Genomic DNA, 18859 nt, shown 5'->3' with positions numbered 1-18859 from the left:
TTATCAATTTGTCTCACTACACAACCCCTTATCAAAGTTCATGAATAGTTTATGCATTATTTTTGTTACCCACTTGTTTATTTTTTTCTTTTTCTTAATGTTATCCATATTTTGCTGTATCAAGTTTAGAGTGCCTTAAGTTCTAGTTTCAAACTTGTAAAGTGCCTGGAGATAGAACTATATTAGATTCAAGGGTCTTAGTTATGTTATTCTTAGCATTTCATATTGGGACTGGTATGTGTCTATTCTAATTCCGTACCTAGTGTTGTAGAAATCGCTAGATGCTACTCGGGTTGTAAGGGTAGAAACTAGCGATTAGTCAGGATTAGAGGGACTACTCGAATTTGATATTATATGTAATTTTTCAAATATACATATAAATTTTCAATTTTGACCAATTTTGATAAAATAGCGATTAATCGGCAACTAGTCCTTGGGATACCAACTAGCGATTAATCGGGGATTAATCAGTGCCTAAGCGGGATTTTTACAACCATGTTTGTACCTATGCATCTTAGTTTCAATATGTAATTTCTTTTACACAAGTGGTTCCTTAAGCATGGCATTTTTATCAATTAGTTCATACAAATTAAAGCATGATTATATGCATGCCTTCAGATCCACTTGTTGAAAAACCACATCAAATTTTTGAAAAGGGATATGGTTATAATTATTACAATATTAAAAGTAGTATGCTAACAAAGATTAATATTAGTATTACTATCACAAAATAGGGATTAATACTCACGAAGAACTTCAGGCGCAGTCAGCCTCCTTTTGGGATCTCTTACAAGCATTTTTCTTACCAAATCTTTTGCACTTTCTGATATGCTTGGCCATGGTTCTGATGCAAAGTCAAGATTACCCTTCAAAACCTGCTCAAATATTCCTTGTTCCGTTTCTGACTCGGGTCACAAGTCAATAACATAAAAGTAAACGAAACGTTAAGATCGTATCATAATGTAGAAACTAAAAAAAACAATGAACCAGAAAATGATAGAATTCCCACCATCCCAGAACGGTGGGACGCCACAGAGTAAAATGTATATTATTACACCCGCACTCCATATATCACATTCTTGGCTGTAGAATTTCCTTAGAACCTCCGGTGCCACGTAATAAGGACTACCGACCATATCAGTGAACATCTCACCTGTAATAAGAACTCTAGTGTCATTTCATATGTTCTTTAAAAGCATTTTAATCATTGTTATAGCTGTTGGAGAGAAGGTAGGTGTGTAATATTTTATGAATGTGCATTAGTATTTCAACACAAGCAAAGGTCTCCTATATACAATGAGAGATGCCAAAAGTACAAAAGAATGACTAACTAATCTGGTAAACCACATAACAGATATATAACTAGAATATAACTGCCTAATGATTTCATTTCACAAGTTCTTTTACATACATTCCACCTTCAAACTAGCTACTTATATGCTAATTACCTCATTCTTATCATACCAATGCTGCACATATTATTACCAACCATATGTAAAGTTCTCTTTTCTAGGGCATTTCTTACAATCATCTATAATCAACATTATCCCAACACTTCACATGTTCTTTAAAAGTATTCAAAACATTGTTACATCATTTCATATTTTCACATATCCACCTTCAACTTAGCTACTTATATGCTTATTCTCCCATTCTTAACATAATTAATCAAGACATATTATTATCATTATCAATAATCTATAATCAACATTGTTATATCATTTGACCTGCCCACCTTCGAACTAGCTACTTAATTACATGCTAATTATCGCATTCTTATCATAACTAATCTACGCATATAACTACTAACAATAAGTAAAGTTCTTCTCTTTTCTTGGGCATTTGTTACAAACATCTATAATCAACATTGTCCCATCTTTCACATGTTCTTTACACGTATTCAAAACAATGTTATATCATCTCAAACTTCACATATTCACCTTCTAATTAGCTACTTATATGATAAGTCTTCAATTCTTAACATAACTAACCAACATATTAATATCAATTCACATGTTCTTAAAAATCATTCAAATCACTATAAACACATAATTGCAACTTATAATCAATCATACCTGGCTTGAAGAACATCGAAAGCCCAAAATCAATCGTCTTAAGCGGCGCTTCTTCCTGCTCATTATTAAACAAAAAAATTCTCCGGCTTCAAGTCTCTATGCATAACCCCCAACGAGTGACACACTTCGACAACTCCAACTATCACTCTCGCAAGCTCGGCCGCCTTCTTCTCCGTATAATGCCCTCTTTGAATAATCCTATCAAACAACTCCCCACCTCCACAAAGCTCCATAACAACATGAACCGCAACGGCATCTTCATACGCTCCCACGATCGATATCACATTTGGATGCCCCGCCAAATGATGCATTATCTGAATCTCCCTCCTAACATCCTCCACGTCATCCTTCGTCGTCAGCTTCCTCTTCGCTATCGATTTGCACGCAAACTCCTTCCCCGTCTCCTTCTCCGTACACAGAAACGTCGTCCCGAATTGCCCTTGCCCTAACTTCTTCCCCAAACTATACACATCCTTCAAATTCTCAGTTTTCCGTTGCAACACCGAGTCCTTAAGTCCCATGCTTTGCACACGTTTAAAACCGGCAGGCGGCTTGTGTTTCACCTCAGCTGGAACACTCCGTGGCACCTCGGATGCTTTAGAACTCGAATCGTCTGGTTTGTGATCACCGGCATTGTGTTTATTTCCCTTGGTGGATTCATCGGCGGGTTCGGGTGGGCGTCTGGTCCAGACAACGGCGGTGACGGATTGAAAGAAGCCATTAGAATTAGAATTATTATTGTTACGTCCCGAATTTGGAGCGGAGCTCTTGTTACCCATTCAAAACCCGAAAAGACTCGGATTTGGACGTCCAGATCGCATTTGCAACGTGAGTGTGAAGGTGTGATGGAATCATGCACGTGAAATGTGATGTAACGAAGGTGATGGTTGCGGAGGTGAAATTGACATAGGAATATAATGGGGTTGAATGATTTTGGAGAGATGGGATTAATTAATTAAGATTGGAAGGTGTGAAGTAATTAATTAATTATTGTGTGATGGATTGTTTGCAGGTTATTGGGGATTAGAAACCCTAATTAATTCGGTGAGGATGATGATGAAGGAGGTTGTGAAACGATAGATTGGAAACAGGAGGAGAAAATGGTTGGAAATGACTCGGAGGTTGGGTAAACGGACGAGTTAACTCAGTTATTTGAAACAAGTGCATGGCTCGGTGTTTGATTTCGGTTTTTACACTTTGGGTTCGGATTGGTTTGTTTTTTTTTGTTTGCTGAGCCAAATCTTCGTAAAACCTGCTTGATTTAGATCGGGAAAATCGTGTGGTTTTATGAAACCATGTGCTATGGCTCGAATCCGTAGTCAACCTTATTTCTGATAGAACAGTTGACAACCGAATCCGATTTTTTCCATTCTTTTCATATCCGCAATAGTGCGAAAAGAAGGCCCGGCCCCAAGTTGTTCAATAATAGTGTCGTTGAGTTTCTCGACCCATTGTCTTAGGATTAGTCTTAACATCTGAAGTTGAAACTTTTGTGTCGAAAAAATTGGTCGAAAATAATGAATTTGGGCTTAAATTATTTGTTGATTAGTAATAACTGATTGTTTTGCGTTCGAGTTAAAATATTTGGGTTACATATTTAATACATTTTCATAAATGGTTTAAACTTAAAAATAAAGAAAAATGAAAATCTGAATACTGTTCGATTTGGTATTTGTGTATTTTATTGCATAAAAAACCAGAAATGAATGTAAGTTTGGCTTTTATTTCAAACATAAAACCAAACCATCGGTTTTTAGTTCGGTTGGTTTTTTAGGTTTTTATTATTATTATTATTGTTATTATTATTATTATTGGGGTTTCATGCACACCCGTAACTTCAACCTTATTAATATGTGTATTATTGTATACTAGTTTGAGCCCCGTGTATTACACGAGGAATTAATGAAAGTTTTAATCAAAATACAATTGACAACACAATTATCATATATTATTAATAAAATTACAATTTGTATTAAAATTATAGGAATTACTAAAGAAACATTACGTAAATATTTACTAATAAGATTGTAGACTACGTTTGCGGTTGTGTTGGTCAATATGCCTAGTTTATTAACAATCAAAACTTTTAGTCAATGTCTGTTTGTAAATCTTGACAAAGCAACGTATAAATGCCCGTGTACACGGGTTATTTCAAGTACAAGCCAACCATAAATAATAAGACAAGATTATGTATTAAATCTTAATTTTAAATATATATATAAATGAAACCTTCTTAAATTCTCTCAAACCATCAGATTGCTTTATTTGTAAATGAAGGTTTCTTATGCATTTAAACCGAATTCACGGGTATGAGTCTCACCAAACTCATATAACATTTTAAACGGGTTATAACATCTCATTATATTAAAAATTAATCTTACAAATATTTGATATGAAAATCCTATAAAATAGGGATATACTGAAAATTAATATCATGTTTTTTTAAAGATATTATTTATAATTAAGAAACAATTTTATAGTAAAAAAAATGGGTCACGGGTCTCACCAAACCCATATAGCTTCATTTAATTTATTTGTAAAACCATTTCATCATCAAATCCTAAGTATATTAATAAATTTCTTACAATAAATAAAATTGAAATCCAAAAAATTATACTAATATTATAAACGAATAATATAAAACAACCTCGTATTACATGGAATAAAAGTAAAAGCTAGTTATCTTACTAATCTATTAAATCAATACAATTTTGCCACATGTCCTTCTACTAGGGTGTCCACCTAGGCCTCCATGTCATCAAATTTTCATTCTAAGAGTCTCTATTATGCTGCCATGTGTCATCTTAACCACAAAACCCAAAAAAAAAAAAACCGCTCTATTTTCCATAACCCACAAACAATCCAACCAGTCATTTTTCTCTCTAATCTCTATACGAACATACCAAACTTAACTAAACCTAATCCGCCGCTACTATTCTACTCTAATTCCGACCTTCATATTCCGACTTCTCCATTATTCACCATGTTAGTCTTCAATTCCATTTGTGGAAAGGTCTACAATCGTTTGGATTCCGTTCAATTCATCGTTTGTCATACGAGATGCGATAAGGTTTTTTTTCTCGCATTTGATGATTCGTATAGCAGATCGATTCTCCGGTGAACATAATAAAGGTAATTTACAGACGATTTTTTCACCTTGAGATACTTAATTATTATAATAACATCCGATGAATATAGTCCGGCCAGTTTGTTTTGTTATTATAATTCATATAATTAATTATCATAATTGACTTCTTTCCGGCCAACCTTTTATAAACGTAATTTTATGTTTAATGATATTCTCCGGCCATTTTTTTTATTTGTTCATAATTGATTTTTATCCGGCCAAACTGTTATAAACATAATTTTATGTTAAAATATTTTTTCCGGGCAATTTTATATTATTTTCTTTAGTCAACAATCATAATTGAACTCTTAATTATTTTCCGACCACTTTGTAATTTATGTTTTTATTTTCGACCAATTTCTGATAAGTTTTTGATTTGTTTCCGGCCAATTTAATATTTTCTTTAGTCAACAGTCATAGTTGTACTCTTAATTGTATTCCGGCCACTTTGTAATTTATGTTTTTATTTTCGATCAATTTCTGTTCAGTTTTTGATTTTTTCCGGGCAATTTACTATTTAATTAAAATTTAAATTACATATTAAATTATAATATTCATATTCCAAATATAATTTATTCTATGATTTATTAAAAATATTAATGTACCTAACTGATTTCATGATTAGTTTACGTTTTGACTTCAATGTCAACTTTCAAATTTTTAAAGGTTTGACTAAAATAACTGTATTTAAGGAAATAATTTAATAATTAATATTCTTTATTTATTTTGATATTATAATTTACAGTAAATCGGTTGATTATATTCAAATTTATTTAAGAAACTTTATATATTCAGAAACAATAAGTTATTTTTGGATATTTTAATTTACAATAATGTAAGGCCCCGAACCCGGTGACCCTACTTTAGCGTCGGATTTACTCATAAACACAGTTCTTCAAATCAGAGTTTATTAAAACTTTTCGCGGAATATAAAACGTCAATCATTTGTTACAAAACATTAAATCTTTTCCTTGATACCATAACACCAAAACTTTATATTTAAAACATCTTTACTTCTTTCTTCAGATGCCAGCCGTTCAATCCATGCCATGTGCCATCCTCATGCTAACTCTATAATCAGCTCACCTGCGTGCATACTAAAAGTCAGCTACGCTGAGTGAGTTCTAGTTAATCACATAATCATACAATACATTCTTGCATTTCATACATTCTTACCTTCATACTTTTATACATTCATATATTCATACTTTTATTCATTCATACTTCTATACATTCATGTATTCATGCTTTTATTCTTTCATACTTCTATACATTCATGTATTCATACTTTTATTCTTTCATACTTCTATACATTCATATATTCATACGTTTTAAAGAGCCTTTCGCCCTATAACCTCACAGATATTATAAGGGTCTGGTCCCTAACATCACAGATATTATAAGGGTCTGGTCCCTAACATCACAGATATTATAAGGGTCTGGTCCCTAACATCACAGATATTATAAGGGTCTGGTCCCTAACATCACAGATATTATAAGGGTCTGGTCCCTAACATCACAGATATTATAAGGGTCTGGTCCCTAACATCACAGATATTATAAGGGTCTGGTCCCTAACATCACAGATATTATAAGGGTCTGGTCCCTAACATCACAGATATTATAAGGGTCTGGTCCCTAACATCACAGATATTATAAGGGTCTGGTCCCTTGTTTTCGAATATTAGAAGGGTTCGATTCCCTCTTCGTCACCATACAACCATACATCATACCTCGAGTATTAGTAGGGCTCGGTACCCTTTTCGTAACCATACATTATCATTTCTTTCTTCTATTATCTCTATCATGTTCATACACATAAACATGCATATCATACTTACCTTACACATAGTGTTACAACCTGACAGTACGTGCAATATCCGAAGATCGTTCACGTACCATCAAGCAATCATTCCTATATATCATATCATTCACATAAGGCATACACTTATCTCTTAGGATAAGCGTATTAACAAACATATCGAGTATGCACACAGCCCCGAAAACATAACACATAAATGGGGCTAGAAACTCACCTGAACTCTGCTTCTGTTTCTGATAGCTGTAAATCCCTTCTCTTAACTGGGCTCGGCTGACTGAACAAGTTACACGTATCAATTAACTATCACCTCTCATAACGTATTTCTATCTTTATATGACCCACAACGAACGGGGGTCCGGGGGCAGCGCCCCTGGCAGCGGGGTCTAGGGGCGGCAGCCCCTAGCAGGGTCCAAGGGGCAGAGCCCCTGGCTGGGGTCGAGCTGCCAGGTCAGCTTGGAAAAATTTTATTTCCATTAACTGTCTTAACACATTTCCCATTAGGTTTTTAATTTATTTTCTAAACGAACTTCACTTCAGGCGAAGTTAAACCTTAGGCGAACTTGGCTTCAGGCGAAGTTATCCTTAGGCGAACTTGACCGTAGGCGAAGTTAAACCTTAGGCGAACTTGGCTTCAGGCGAAGTTATCCTTAGGCGAACTTACGCTTGAAGGCGAAGTTACGCTTGAAGGCGAAGTTCATCAGGCGAACTTAATCTTGCAGGCGAAGTTATCGCGCTGCAGATCTGTTTGCCCATAACTCCTTCGTTTCTTAGCCAAATAGCTCGATTTTGGTACCCACGGAATCGTATGATCAGCGCCTACAAACCCCAACCATCAAATCGGCCTAAAATCGACGTTTTAGGGGTCCGATTTGGGCAGTAAGGTTTCGGGTCCGGTTAACCCGTCAAATCCTAACCATTTTCAGTAATATTAGCTTTGCGGGATTAGTTCTTACCTTACCAACTCAGATCTATCAACAAATCTCGGGTCTCGGCTTCGAATCTTGATCGGTTAGAATGGGTGTGTTTTGAGTGTGTATGGAGTGTGTGTTGGGGAGTTGGTGAGAAATGAGATATTTTGGGATTTTGGGGGTATTTATATCCCTAAAATCCCATTCTCATTTAACCCATCTCAATTAACCCAGGTCCACAACCCACATCCATTACCCAACACTAGCCCGACCCATACCAACTCCTATTATATTATTTATTTCCTGATAACCCGAGTAAACTTTCCATCTATTAATAAGTAATATAACTAATATTACCTTAGAAATTTCGGGATGTTACAAGTCTTTCCTCCTTAAAGAGGTTTCGTCCCCGAAACCTATTTATTCCCTATAAAAGGAAAACTTCTTACATTTATACGTTTTAAAGAATTGCTTTCGCTTTCTGAGTTACCCTTCCTACTTCCGACTTTACAGCCATCGAATGGTGGTCATGTGTTTTAGCTATTTAAGGTAGCTTGTCCATGAAGCCCTCGATGTGCCAAGTCTCATTTCAATCTTCAAGAGGCTTTGTCTTATATCATATTAATGCTAAAGCCTAAGTCGACACTCTATCACAACACAACAATTTATCATGACTAATTTGCATTCAAACAATTCGTATCATAATTAATAAACACCAGTCTAAACTTCAGCATAAAATAACACGCATAGTCATTAATAAGTCAAACATAACATAAAATAAAGTCATGGCTAGTAGCTAGCCTTCTTGAATGATCTTTTCCAAGCATGCGGAGGAATCTGTTAAACCTCAGGCACTCTTTCCTCCTTCCTGTTCTCCCTTTGGCGTCTTGCAATCCCATGCTAGGTGCCCACGTCCTCCACAGTTGTGACACCTATGGTAATCATTACATTCCCAAGAGGAATGTCCTGCTCTTCCACACCTGTAACAAACACCTAATCCCTTTCTGCACTCTCCCGCCCCTGATTCCTTGCAATCCCTAGCCATGTGGTCAGCTTCCCCGCATTTGAAGCACTTTGGACGATCAGGGCATTCTCGAGAATAATGCCCACTCTTTCCACACCGATAGCACCTGTCTGTCCCAGTCTTGCATTCTCCCTGGTGCACTCGCCCACATGTCTCACATGTATCCTTGTTCCCACCCTTGGCCTTCCTCTCATCAGTTGTTGTCACCATCACGCCAGACCGCTTAGTAGAGGTAGCCCATTTCTTTTCCTTCTCTCCCCCCACCGTTCTTGTTTCCCCACAATCCCTAGCAAAGTGACCCGACTTACCACACTTATAACATTTCTGGTCCTCGGTGCAATCACGAGTTATGTGTCCCTTCTTCCCACATCGGTAGCACTGATTTGGACCAGCCTTGCATTCACCTAGGTGCATCTTCCCGCACACTTTGCACGTTTCCCTTCCCGCGACCCTTGGTATCTTTTTCCCAGCATACTCCACGACATCTACAGATCTTTTGGTTCCTTTCGCTCCTCCCTTTTCATCATCACCACTCTCACTGTCCTTTCCTGCCTTCAAAGTGGCCCTTGCATGGTTTTCAGCAGACCTGTCAGTACGAAATTTCTTCTCTGTAGCAGCTACAGCGTAGGAAATGGCAAATCGAACAGCAGGATCCAGCTGATATCCTTCATCGCTGCTTGGTCCTTGCAAAGTTTCACTTTTCTCCTTTCTCGAGGTAGTAACTAGTTCTTCAGAAGGTTTTCGGACAACGCGTAATCCAAGAGGACGTCCAGTGTGACCTCCCTTTCCAACAAACCTTCTTGCTCCAGCCATTAGTATTCTTAAATGGAAAACACAAACATCATCACTCAAGGAACTATTTAGTACAAGGATAGCAAGGCTAACAGGTAATAACAGTGGCCAGTTGTGACTAGCTGATCACGTTGCTTTCCGTGTCCTATACACTTCCCTTTACGAGTCTATTTGTGCTGGTTCTACTTAAGCAATTAGTCAAATCAAACAAGCAATTATTCCTATCCCTATCGTTCACATATCTTTTCATTCTCATTAACATATATCATTTAATCGTACACTTTACCTTTACTGATCTTGCTTGAGCGACACATGGCATTCTTGAACTGGCATCTTCTTTCCTTTCTTACTTAAATCCCATTTTCTGTTCGAGTCTAAGCATGTAGGATGCTTAAATCTCTCGAACTTATGCTCTGATACCAACTTGTAAGGCCCCGAACCCGGTGACCCTACTTTAGCTTCGGATTTACTCATAAACACAGTTCTTCAAATCAGAGTTTATTAAAACTTTTCGCGGAATATAAAACGTCAATCATTTGTTACAAAACATTAAATCTTTTCCTTGATACCATAACACCAAAACTTTATATTTAAAACATCTTTACTTCTTTCTTCAGATGCCAGCCGTTCAATCCATGCCATGTGCCATCCTCATGCTAACTCTATAATCAGCTCACCTGCGTGCATACTAAAAGTCAGCTACGCTGAGTGAGTTCTAGTTAATCACATAATCATACAATACATTCTTGCATTTCATACATTCTTACCTTCATACTTTTATACATTCATATATTCATACTTTTATTCATTCATACTTCTATACATTCATGTATTCATGCTTTTATTCTTTCATACTTCTATACATTCATGTATTCATACTTTTATTCTTTCATACTTCTATACATTCATATATTCATACGTTTTAAAGAGCCTTTCGCCCTATAACCTCACAGATATTATAAGGGTCTGGTCCCTAACATCACAGATATTATAAGGGTCTGGTCCCTAACATCACAGATATTATAAGGGTCTGGTCCCTAACATCACAGATATTATAAGGGTCTGGTCCCTAACATCACAGATATTATAAGGGTCTGGTCCCTAACATCACAGATATTATAAGGGTCTGGTCCCTAACATCACAGATATTATAAGGGTCTGGTCCCTAACATCACAGATATTATAAGGGTCTGGTCCCTAACATCACAGATATTATAAGGGTCTGGTCCCTAACATCACAGATATTATAAGGGTCTGGTCCCTTGTTTTCGAATATTAGAAGGGTTCGATTCCCTCTTCGTCACCATACAACCATACATCATACCTCGAGTATTAGTAGGGCTCGGTACCCTTTTCGTAACCATACATTATCATTTCTTTCTTCTATTATCTCTATCATGTTCATACACATAAACATGCATATCATACTTACCTTACACATAGTGTTACAACCTGACAGTACGTGCAATATCCGAAGATCGTTCACGTACCATCAAGCAATCATTCCTATATATCATATCATTCACATAAGGCATACACTTATCTCTTAGGATAAGCGTATTAACAAACATATCGAGTATGCACACAGCCCCGAAAACATAACACATAAATGGGGCTAGAAACTCACCTGAACTCTGCTTCTGTTTCTGATAGCTGTAAATCCCTTCTCTTAACTGGGCTCGGCTGACTGAACAAGTTACACGTATCAATTAACTATCACCTCTCATAACGTATTTCTATCTTTATATGACCCACAACGAACGGGGGTCCGGGGGCAGCGCCCCTGGCAGCGGGGTCTAGGGGCGGCAGCCCCTAGCAGGGTCCAAGGGGCAGAGCCCCTGGCTGGGGTCGAGCTGCCAGGTCAGCTTGGAAAAATTTTATTTCCATTAACTGTCTTAACACATTTCCCATTAGGTTTTTAATTTATTTTCTAAACGAACTTCACTTCAGGCGAAGTTAAACCTTAGGCGAACTTGGCTTCAGGCGAAGTTATCCTTAGGCGAACTTGACCGTAGGCGAAGTTAAACCTTAGGCGAACTTGGCTTCAGGCGAAGTTATCCTTAGGCGAACTTACGCTTGAAGGCGAAGTTACGCTTGAAGGCGAAGTTCATCAGGCGAACTTAATCTTGCAGGCGAAGTTATCGCGCTGCAGATCTGTTTGCCCATAACTCCTTCGTTTCTTAGCCAAATAGCTCGATTTTGGTACCCACGGAATCGTATGATCAGCGCCTACAAACCCCAACCATCAAATCGGCCTAAAATCGACGTTTTAGGGGTCCGATTTGGGCAGTAAGGTTTCGGGTCCGGTTAACCCGTCAAATCCTAACCATTTTCAGTAATATTAGCTTTGCGGGATTAGTTCTTACCTTACCAACTCAGATCTATCAACAAATCTCGGGTCTCGGCTTCGAATCTTGATCGGTTAGAATGGGTGTGTTTTGAGTGTGTATGGAGTGTGTGTTGGGGAGTTGGTGAGAAATGAGATATTTTGGGATTTTGGGGGTATTTATATCCCTAAAATCCCATTCTCATTTAACCCATCTCAATTAACCCAGGTCCACAACCCACATCCATTACCCAACACTAGCCCGACCCATACCAACTCCTATTATATTATTTATTTCCTGATAACCCGAGTAAACTTTCCATCTATTAATAAGTAATATAACTAATATTACCTTAGAAATTTCGGGATGTTACAAATAAACCGGTTGATTATATTTAAATTTCTTTCAAAAACCTTTATTTTTTCAGAAACAATACGTTATTTTTGGATATTATAATTTACAATAAACCGGTTGATTATATTCGATTTTATTTTAAGAAACTTTCAATACATAATACGTTTAACAAAATTAAAACTCTCTACATTCTACTATATAATATCTAATCACATATTATATTTTCATAATCATAGCCCATTTATCCCATTCGTATTTTCTTCCATGTAAGCTTCTACTCTTTTGATAATTGTGTTTAGTTTTCGGCCACTTTATTTAACTGTTTTATATTTCATTTTAAGCATATGACAATGGAAGCTCAGACCTTTACCATGCTAAATGAGATTGATGTTCTCAAAACATCAACATCAACTCTTAAGGTTAGAGTTCTGAGGCTTTGGAGCATCAAAGATAACAAAAATGTCAACGAGGATTTTTTGATCGAGATGGTTTTAATGGATGAAGAGGTAACTGTGTATTTATTAATCTGTATATATGTTAGACTTTCTACAGTTTTTATCATTGAATAAATACTTATTTCTTTAATGACAGGAGAATCGAATCCAAGCCACTGTTTACAAACAGGATATCTTTCGATTCAAAAGATTCTTGAAGGAAAGCTCAACTCTTACTATTATTAATCCTAACGTTGGTCTAAATGGATCAAACTACAGAGTTATTGATTCTCCCAACAAATTAGTGTTTGGACCAAACACTCATGTTAATCCATGTCAAGAGTTTGAAGGTCGCATGTTTGGATTCAAAATGATTTCATTTGAATCAGTAATCAAGAAACAAATTTCTTTGAAGTCCACAATTAGTAAAATACTATTAGTATTCAAAGAAATTATTTATTAAATTTATCCTTAGATTTCCAGTTGATGTTTTACTTAATTTAATTCTTTCTTTTAGATATAAGTGGTCATGTGGTTCATGTTTTCAAGACGAATGTTTCAAACGTCAAAGACAAAAACAAGCGTACAATGGAGTTATGTGATTTATGGTACCACTATTTTTAGATATTTTATTTAAATAATTTTGTTAATTTACTTTATCTTGATTTTGAACACTTATTTGTATTTTAGTGGAAACTGTGTGTATCTCACGCTATGGGATCATTATGCATCCGAGCTCTCTAAATATGTCGTTGATCATTTTGATGAACCACATGCCGTTATTGTTCTCCAATTTGGTAGGGTTAAGTATTACACCGATTCTGATGGTAAAGGTAATTATGTTTACTGTTTTCAAGTTAATTGAAATATAAGCATATCACGTTAATCTAATTTATCACTCATTAATATTCAATTTTTGTAGAGAAATTCTATGTGTCCAATTCTTTTGGATTTAATGTTAGCCGTTTGTTCATTAACGACTATTTATTTGAGATAGAAGAATACAAAAACAGGTATATTATTTTTTTTCTTTATTTTCTTTATTTAGTTTACTACATTAGATTTGGTTATTTAAATTTTAGCCCTTTTACTTTTTATTAAATGTGTAAATTTTAAATATGTAGTTTGTTTGATTTGCTGGATGGCAATGATGTCGCTATTCGTAAACCGATTCCAGTCAAGATGCTCTCCTCTTTTGATGATGAGTTTTTGAAAGCTACAGATTTTTTTAACATTTGTGATATTTGTACCATTATATTTGTAAGTTAATTATTAAATTCACTATTTAAACCATTATATTGTATAACTTATTTTTTACTTATTTGTAGTCTAAGAATATCATTATCCTTGGTACAATTAAGGCCATATGTCCAGATACAGAGTGGTATTACATTGGCTGTAATACTTGTAGCCGTAAACTCATGGAAAATATTGGTGAAGGGTTAACTGAATATGAATGTAAAACAGTAAGATGCAATGTGTTAGGTGTTGTTCCTACACCTAGGTAATTAGTGAAAACAAATTCAAATATTTATTTACAAAATATTCAATATTCTCTTTTGCCTGCTATTAACCTATTTTAACAATTATATAGATTCAAGATAAAGATAAGGGTTCAAGATTCGACTAGTGTTGTGTCGTTGACTCTCTTCGATAGAGATGCTAAAATGCTGATCAACAAAACTGCAGCTGAATTGATTGATTCTCAAAAGCAGGTTTTGCAACATCCTAAAATTTATAATGTTGAATAAAGAAAGTTACGTTTAGTGAGTTCGCGTTATTAATTAATTAATATCGAGTAAAGAACGGATCATGGATTTAGATTAATGGAGATGGGTTAAATGAGAATGGGCTTTAGGTCAATGGGCTTTAAGGGATATAAATATCCCCTAAACCAACCTAAAACCCTAAACCCTCATTTCATTTCCAACATAATCTATACACACTCCAAAATACACAACCCGAACCAAGATCCAAAGGCGAGGACCCGAGCTAGTTGGTGCTAGATCGTCGTGACGAACCAAAGCAACAAGACCAGCTCGTGTTCGTAGTTCGACTCATTTACGGTACGTTTATATCGAGAACATGTTCGTTTAGGTTTGGATTAGTATAGAAATGATAGATCGGTGTTTGTATGGTAAAAACGAATCCTACAAAGCTAAACTTACTGAAAATGGTTAAGATTTGATGGGTTAATCGATTGATAAAAGAACCCGTAACCTATATGCCTAAATCGCACCCTTTAAACATCGATGTTAGGCCGATTTGATGGTTGGGGTTTGTAGGCGCTGGTCAGACGATTCCGTGGATAACTAAATCGAGTTATTTGGTTAAGAAACGAAGATGATTAAGGACGAACAGTAGCTGCAGCCGACAACTTCGCCTGCAAGCTAAGTTCGCCTGATGAACTTCGCCTGCAAAGCTAAGTTCGCCTGATGACAACTTCGCCTAAAGCTAAGTTCGCCTAAGGTTTAACTTCGCCTAAAGCTAAGTTCGCTTAAGGTTTAACTTCGCCTAAAGCTAAGTTCGCCTGATGACAACTTCGCCTAAAAGCTAAGTTCGCCTGATGACAACTTCGCCTAAAACCTAAGTTCGCCTGATGACAACTTCGCCTAAAGCTAAGTTCGCCTGATGACAACTTCGCCTAAAGCTAAGTTCGCCTAAGGTTTAACTTCGCCTAAAGTCAAGTTCGATTAGAAAATAAATTAAAACGATAAGTAAAAGTAATCTAATACTAGGCCACCAGATTAAAATCAGGCGAGTATTGATACGTGTAACTTATACAGTCAGCCGAGCTCAGTTAAAGAAGGGATTTACAACTATCGGAGGAAGAAGCAGAGTTCAGGTGAGTTTCTAGCCCCATTTCCTTGTTATGTTTTCGGGCTGTGTGTATACTCGATGTGAATTGTGAATACACTTACCTTAAGTGGTAAGTGTATGCTATAGATGTTATACGAGGTATATATTTTATAATGCTTGTCGGTACGTGAACGATCTTCGGATATTGCACGTATCGCCAAGGATAGTAAATTCCAAGTGGTTGATAGTGTGTATGAATGTTGTGATGTGACTTGTTTATTACGTAAATACTGAACTGATATGAAGTGTGATATAGGCAGGTAGAGGTAGAGTGTGTTAGAAGTGGCAAGAGTCTAGTAAGGGTGTTAGTGGCATAACGTGAGCGCGTGATAGGGAAAGCCTGTACGTGCCATCGTTATTATGTGTGAATGATTGTTGATGTGACTTGCTTATTATGTAAATGATATGAAGCGTGTTGTAGACAAGTAGAGGTAGAGCGTGTTAGAAGTGGCAAGACTCTAGTAAGAGTGTTAGTGGCATAACGATAGTACGTGGTAGGGTAAGCCTATACGTGCCTTCGTTATTAAAGTGGCAAAGTGGCATAACGTTTTACGTTATTAAAGTGGCAAAGTGGCATAACGTTATACGTTATTAAAGTGGCAAAGTGGCATAACGTTATACGTTATTAAAGTGGCAAAGTGGCAAGGTGGTAGGTGTAAATAAGAGGCTAAGTGGTAAGGTAAACAGGTTAGATAGTGGACTACGTGCCTGCGGATACGTATATGATGCATGTAGTGGTTGTATGATAAGTTGCTTGATTAACTAGAACTCACTCAGCGTAGCTGACTTTTAGTATGCACGCAGGTGATCAGACCAAAGAACTAGCATGAGGATGGCACATGGCATGGATTGAACGGCTGGCATCTTAAGATGGAAGAAAAGATGTTTTAAATATAATGATTTGTTTTATAGTATCAGAGAAGAGATTGAATGTTTTGTAACGAATGCTTCAAGTAAACGTTTCCGCGAAAGTTTTAATTAACTCTGATTGCAAGAACTGTGTTTATGAGTAAATCCGACGCTAAAGTAAGGCTACCGGGTTCGGGGCCTTACAGGTTTATTTTCAATTAGTATATTTTATTATTATTATACATAACTTTTCACAATTTGAATTATTAAGTTTATATTTTTCACTTATTTTTTTACAGAATGAGGTTGAAAATGCTGGATTCCCTGCTGAGTTGGATTGTCTTTTAGAAAAGAAATTTGCTTTTAAAGTCGATGTGGCAAAGTTCAATTTCAGAAACAGTGTGGAAGATTGTGGTATAAACAAGCTTACTTATGACACTAATATTCTCACTGAAATTGCAGAAAAGGCAGCATAGTCGTTTGGTAATTATTTAATACTAAATTCATTTTATAGTTAATGTTATTTCCTTTAACAGAATTTTTGGTTACCCTTATAATTTCAGCAAACCGATTCTAATTCTGTTTCATTGGGAGCATCTATGTAAGAATTTCAATCATCCGGTTCTGTTTCCGTTAAGGTATATATGTTTCTTAAATATGTTAATTCAAACTTATATATATAGGTGAAACAAACATTTGTGACATGATTGTGTGATGTTGATTACTTTTTTAATAACAGATTTCGGATATTGGAGATAACCAGACTCCAAATTCAAATGTTGATGGTGAGGATGTGGCAAATGAGGAAAAAGGAATTTCAACGTCTTCTGACGATAAACTTAAGATAAAGTTGGTTGAAGTTTTTGAAGTTGACGATCAACCTAGCATGTCTGCCACTAAGGTTAAGCCAAAGACTTTTGAAGAGATTGGGAAGACCAATGAAGCAAATGATGTTGCAACTATTTTAACTCCTAAGTTGGAGAAGGATGCTAAGTGAACGGTTAAACTTTGGTTTGAAATTTATTCGATTTGGTTTTACATCTTAAGTATTTGTATTACTTTTGGATCTTTTATGTTTGGTTTTTTAAACATGTGTTTTTTGGAGTGACTATCTTTGCAAGTTGGTTGTTTAGTTTGATTTATCCTTATTTGAATGTTTGGTTATATTTCTGTTTGGAGTTATTTTTTCTTAATGGTTGGTTTTTTGTTGTATATATAATCTATTAATAATGACTCTGCCATGCATTTTGAATGTGACACAAACATAATTTATATTTGAAATTAATTTTTATTTACAATAACGTTAGCTTTCTACGATATGAAAACTATAGATTTGGTGATATCTATAAATATATTATTTTGTGCTTTTAAGTTTCTTTTTCGGTAACACTTTATTTATATTAATCATTTTGTCACATTTTCTATAACAGGCTTTTTATTTAATATTTGTGTTACGCTTAGATTTCTATGATATCAAAACTATAGATTAGGTGATATCTATAAATATATTAATTTGTACTTTTTAACTTTGTTTTTCGGTAACACCTTATTTATATTATTATCATTTTGTCACATTTTCTATAACAGGCTTTTTATTTAATATTTGTGTTACGCTTAGATTTCTATGATATCAAAACTATAGATTAGGTGATATCTATAAATATATTAATTTGTACTTTTTAACTTTGTTTTTCGGTAACACCTTATTTATATTATTATCATTTTGTCACATTTTCTGTCACAGGCTTTTTATTTAGTATTTGTGTTACACTTTTAAAAATCTGACTTAAATAACAAATAAAGATAGATTCTATTAGACATATTAACAAAATGATAATAACAATATATTGTTTGTATATATATATCTTTATAAGATATTTAATTTAGAGTGTAATTTGGTAAGAAAATACACCTTAAAAATAATTATATATTTTTAACAATATAGTGTGTTTTAAAATTAGTAAGTTTTTTAAAAAAATAATTTAAATCTTAGAAAAAAAAATAAATTTTATTATATCTAATTATATTCTAATTTATCAATATTTGTATATCTTTTTAACTTGATCCATTTGAAATAGCCCATTACTTTAGGCCTATATATATCTTCTTTTATCAATTTAAAAATTAATGACTCTTCAATTACATTTATGTTAATTATCATAATAAATTATATGTCTTCGATTTTTCAGTAGTTTATGTCGGCCAACACGAACAGATATTTAATCGACGATTTGCAGAACTTCGAAGTGTTTAATATTTAACTAAATATATGGAAAATGTAAGTATTA

The 18859-nt window shown here is 35.1% G+C and overlaps 1 protein-coding gene and 1 pseudogene across 2 annotated transcripts; one reads left to right on the top strand and one right to left on the bottom strand.

Annotated features, from left to right (window-relative positions):
- Window positions 1-677: 677 nt before the first annotated feature.
- On the bottom strand, window positions 678-3225 carry LOC143598822 (calcium-dependent protein kinase 20-like; annotated as a pseudogene). The gene is made up of 2 exons (XR_013147188.1): window positions 2076-3225; window positions 678-1153 (listed from the first exon to the last, which is right to left on the bottom strand). The product of XR_013147188.1 is annotated as a calcium-dependent protein kinase 20-like (transcript).
- A 9554-nt stretch (window positions 3226-12779) lies between these two features.
- On the top strand, window positions 12780-17568 carry LOC143598820 (replication protein A 70 kDa DNA-binding subunit B-like). Its single transcript, XM_077076940.1, has 10 exons — window positions 12780-12935; window positions 13021-13213; window positions 13381-13471; window positions 13554-13696; window positions 13786-13876; window positions 13988-14078; window positions 14192-14367; window positions 14458-14578; window positions 16871-17038; window positions 17311-17568. Exons 1-10 carry the CDS (start codon window positions 12780-12782, stop codon window positions 17566-17568), a joined length of 1488 nt encoding a protein of 495 aa, XP_076933055.1.
- The last annotated feature ends 1291 nt before the right edge of the window (window positions 17569-18859 follow it).

The sequence above is a fragment of the Bidens hawaiensis genome, unplaced genomic scaffold, assembly GCF_021521415.1.
Source record: "Bidens hawaiensis isolate Kalapana, Puna unplaced genomic scaffold, B.hawaiensis_p1.1 tig00050867_1, whole genome shotgun sequence".
Lineage (NCBI taxonomy): Eukaryota > Viridiplantae > Streptophyta > Magnoliopsida > Asterales > Asteraceae > Bidens > Bidens hawaiensis.
The sequence above is the reverse complement of the archived record's forward strand: the minus strand, read 5'-3'. Positions and strand labels throughout refer to the sequence as shown.

What these genes read in the sequence shown, in the direction of transcription:
- LOC143598820 (XM_077076940.1), top strand. Translation starts at nt 12,780, where the DNA reads ATGGAAGCTCAGACCTTTACCATGCTAAATGAGATTGATGTTCTCAAA. An exon ending in TGGTTTTAATGGATGAAGAG is followed by an intron (nt 12,936 to 13,020) that starts GTAACTGTGTAT and finishes CTTTAATGACAG; the next exon opens with GAGAATCGAATCCAAGCCAC. An exon ending in TGATTGATTCTCAAAAGCAG is followed by an intron (nt 14,579 to 16,870) that starts GTTTTGCAACAT and finishes ATTTTTTTACAG; the next exon opens with AATGAGGTTGAAAATGCTGG.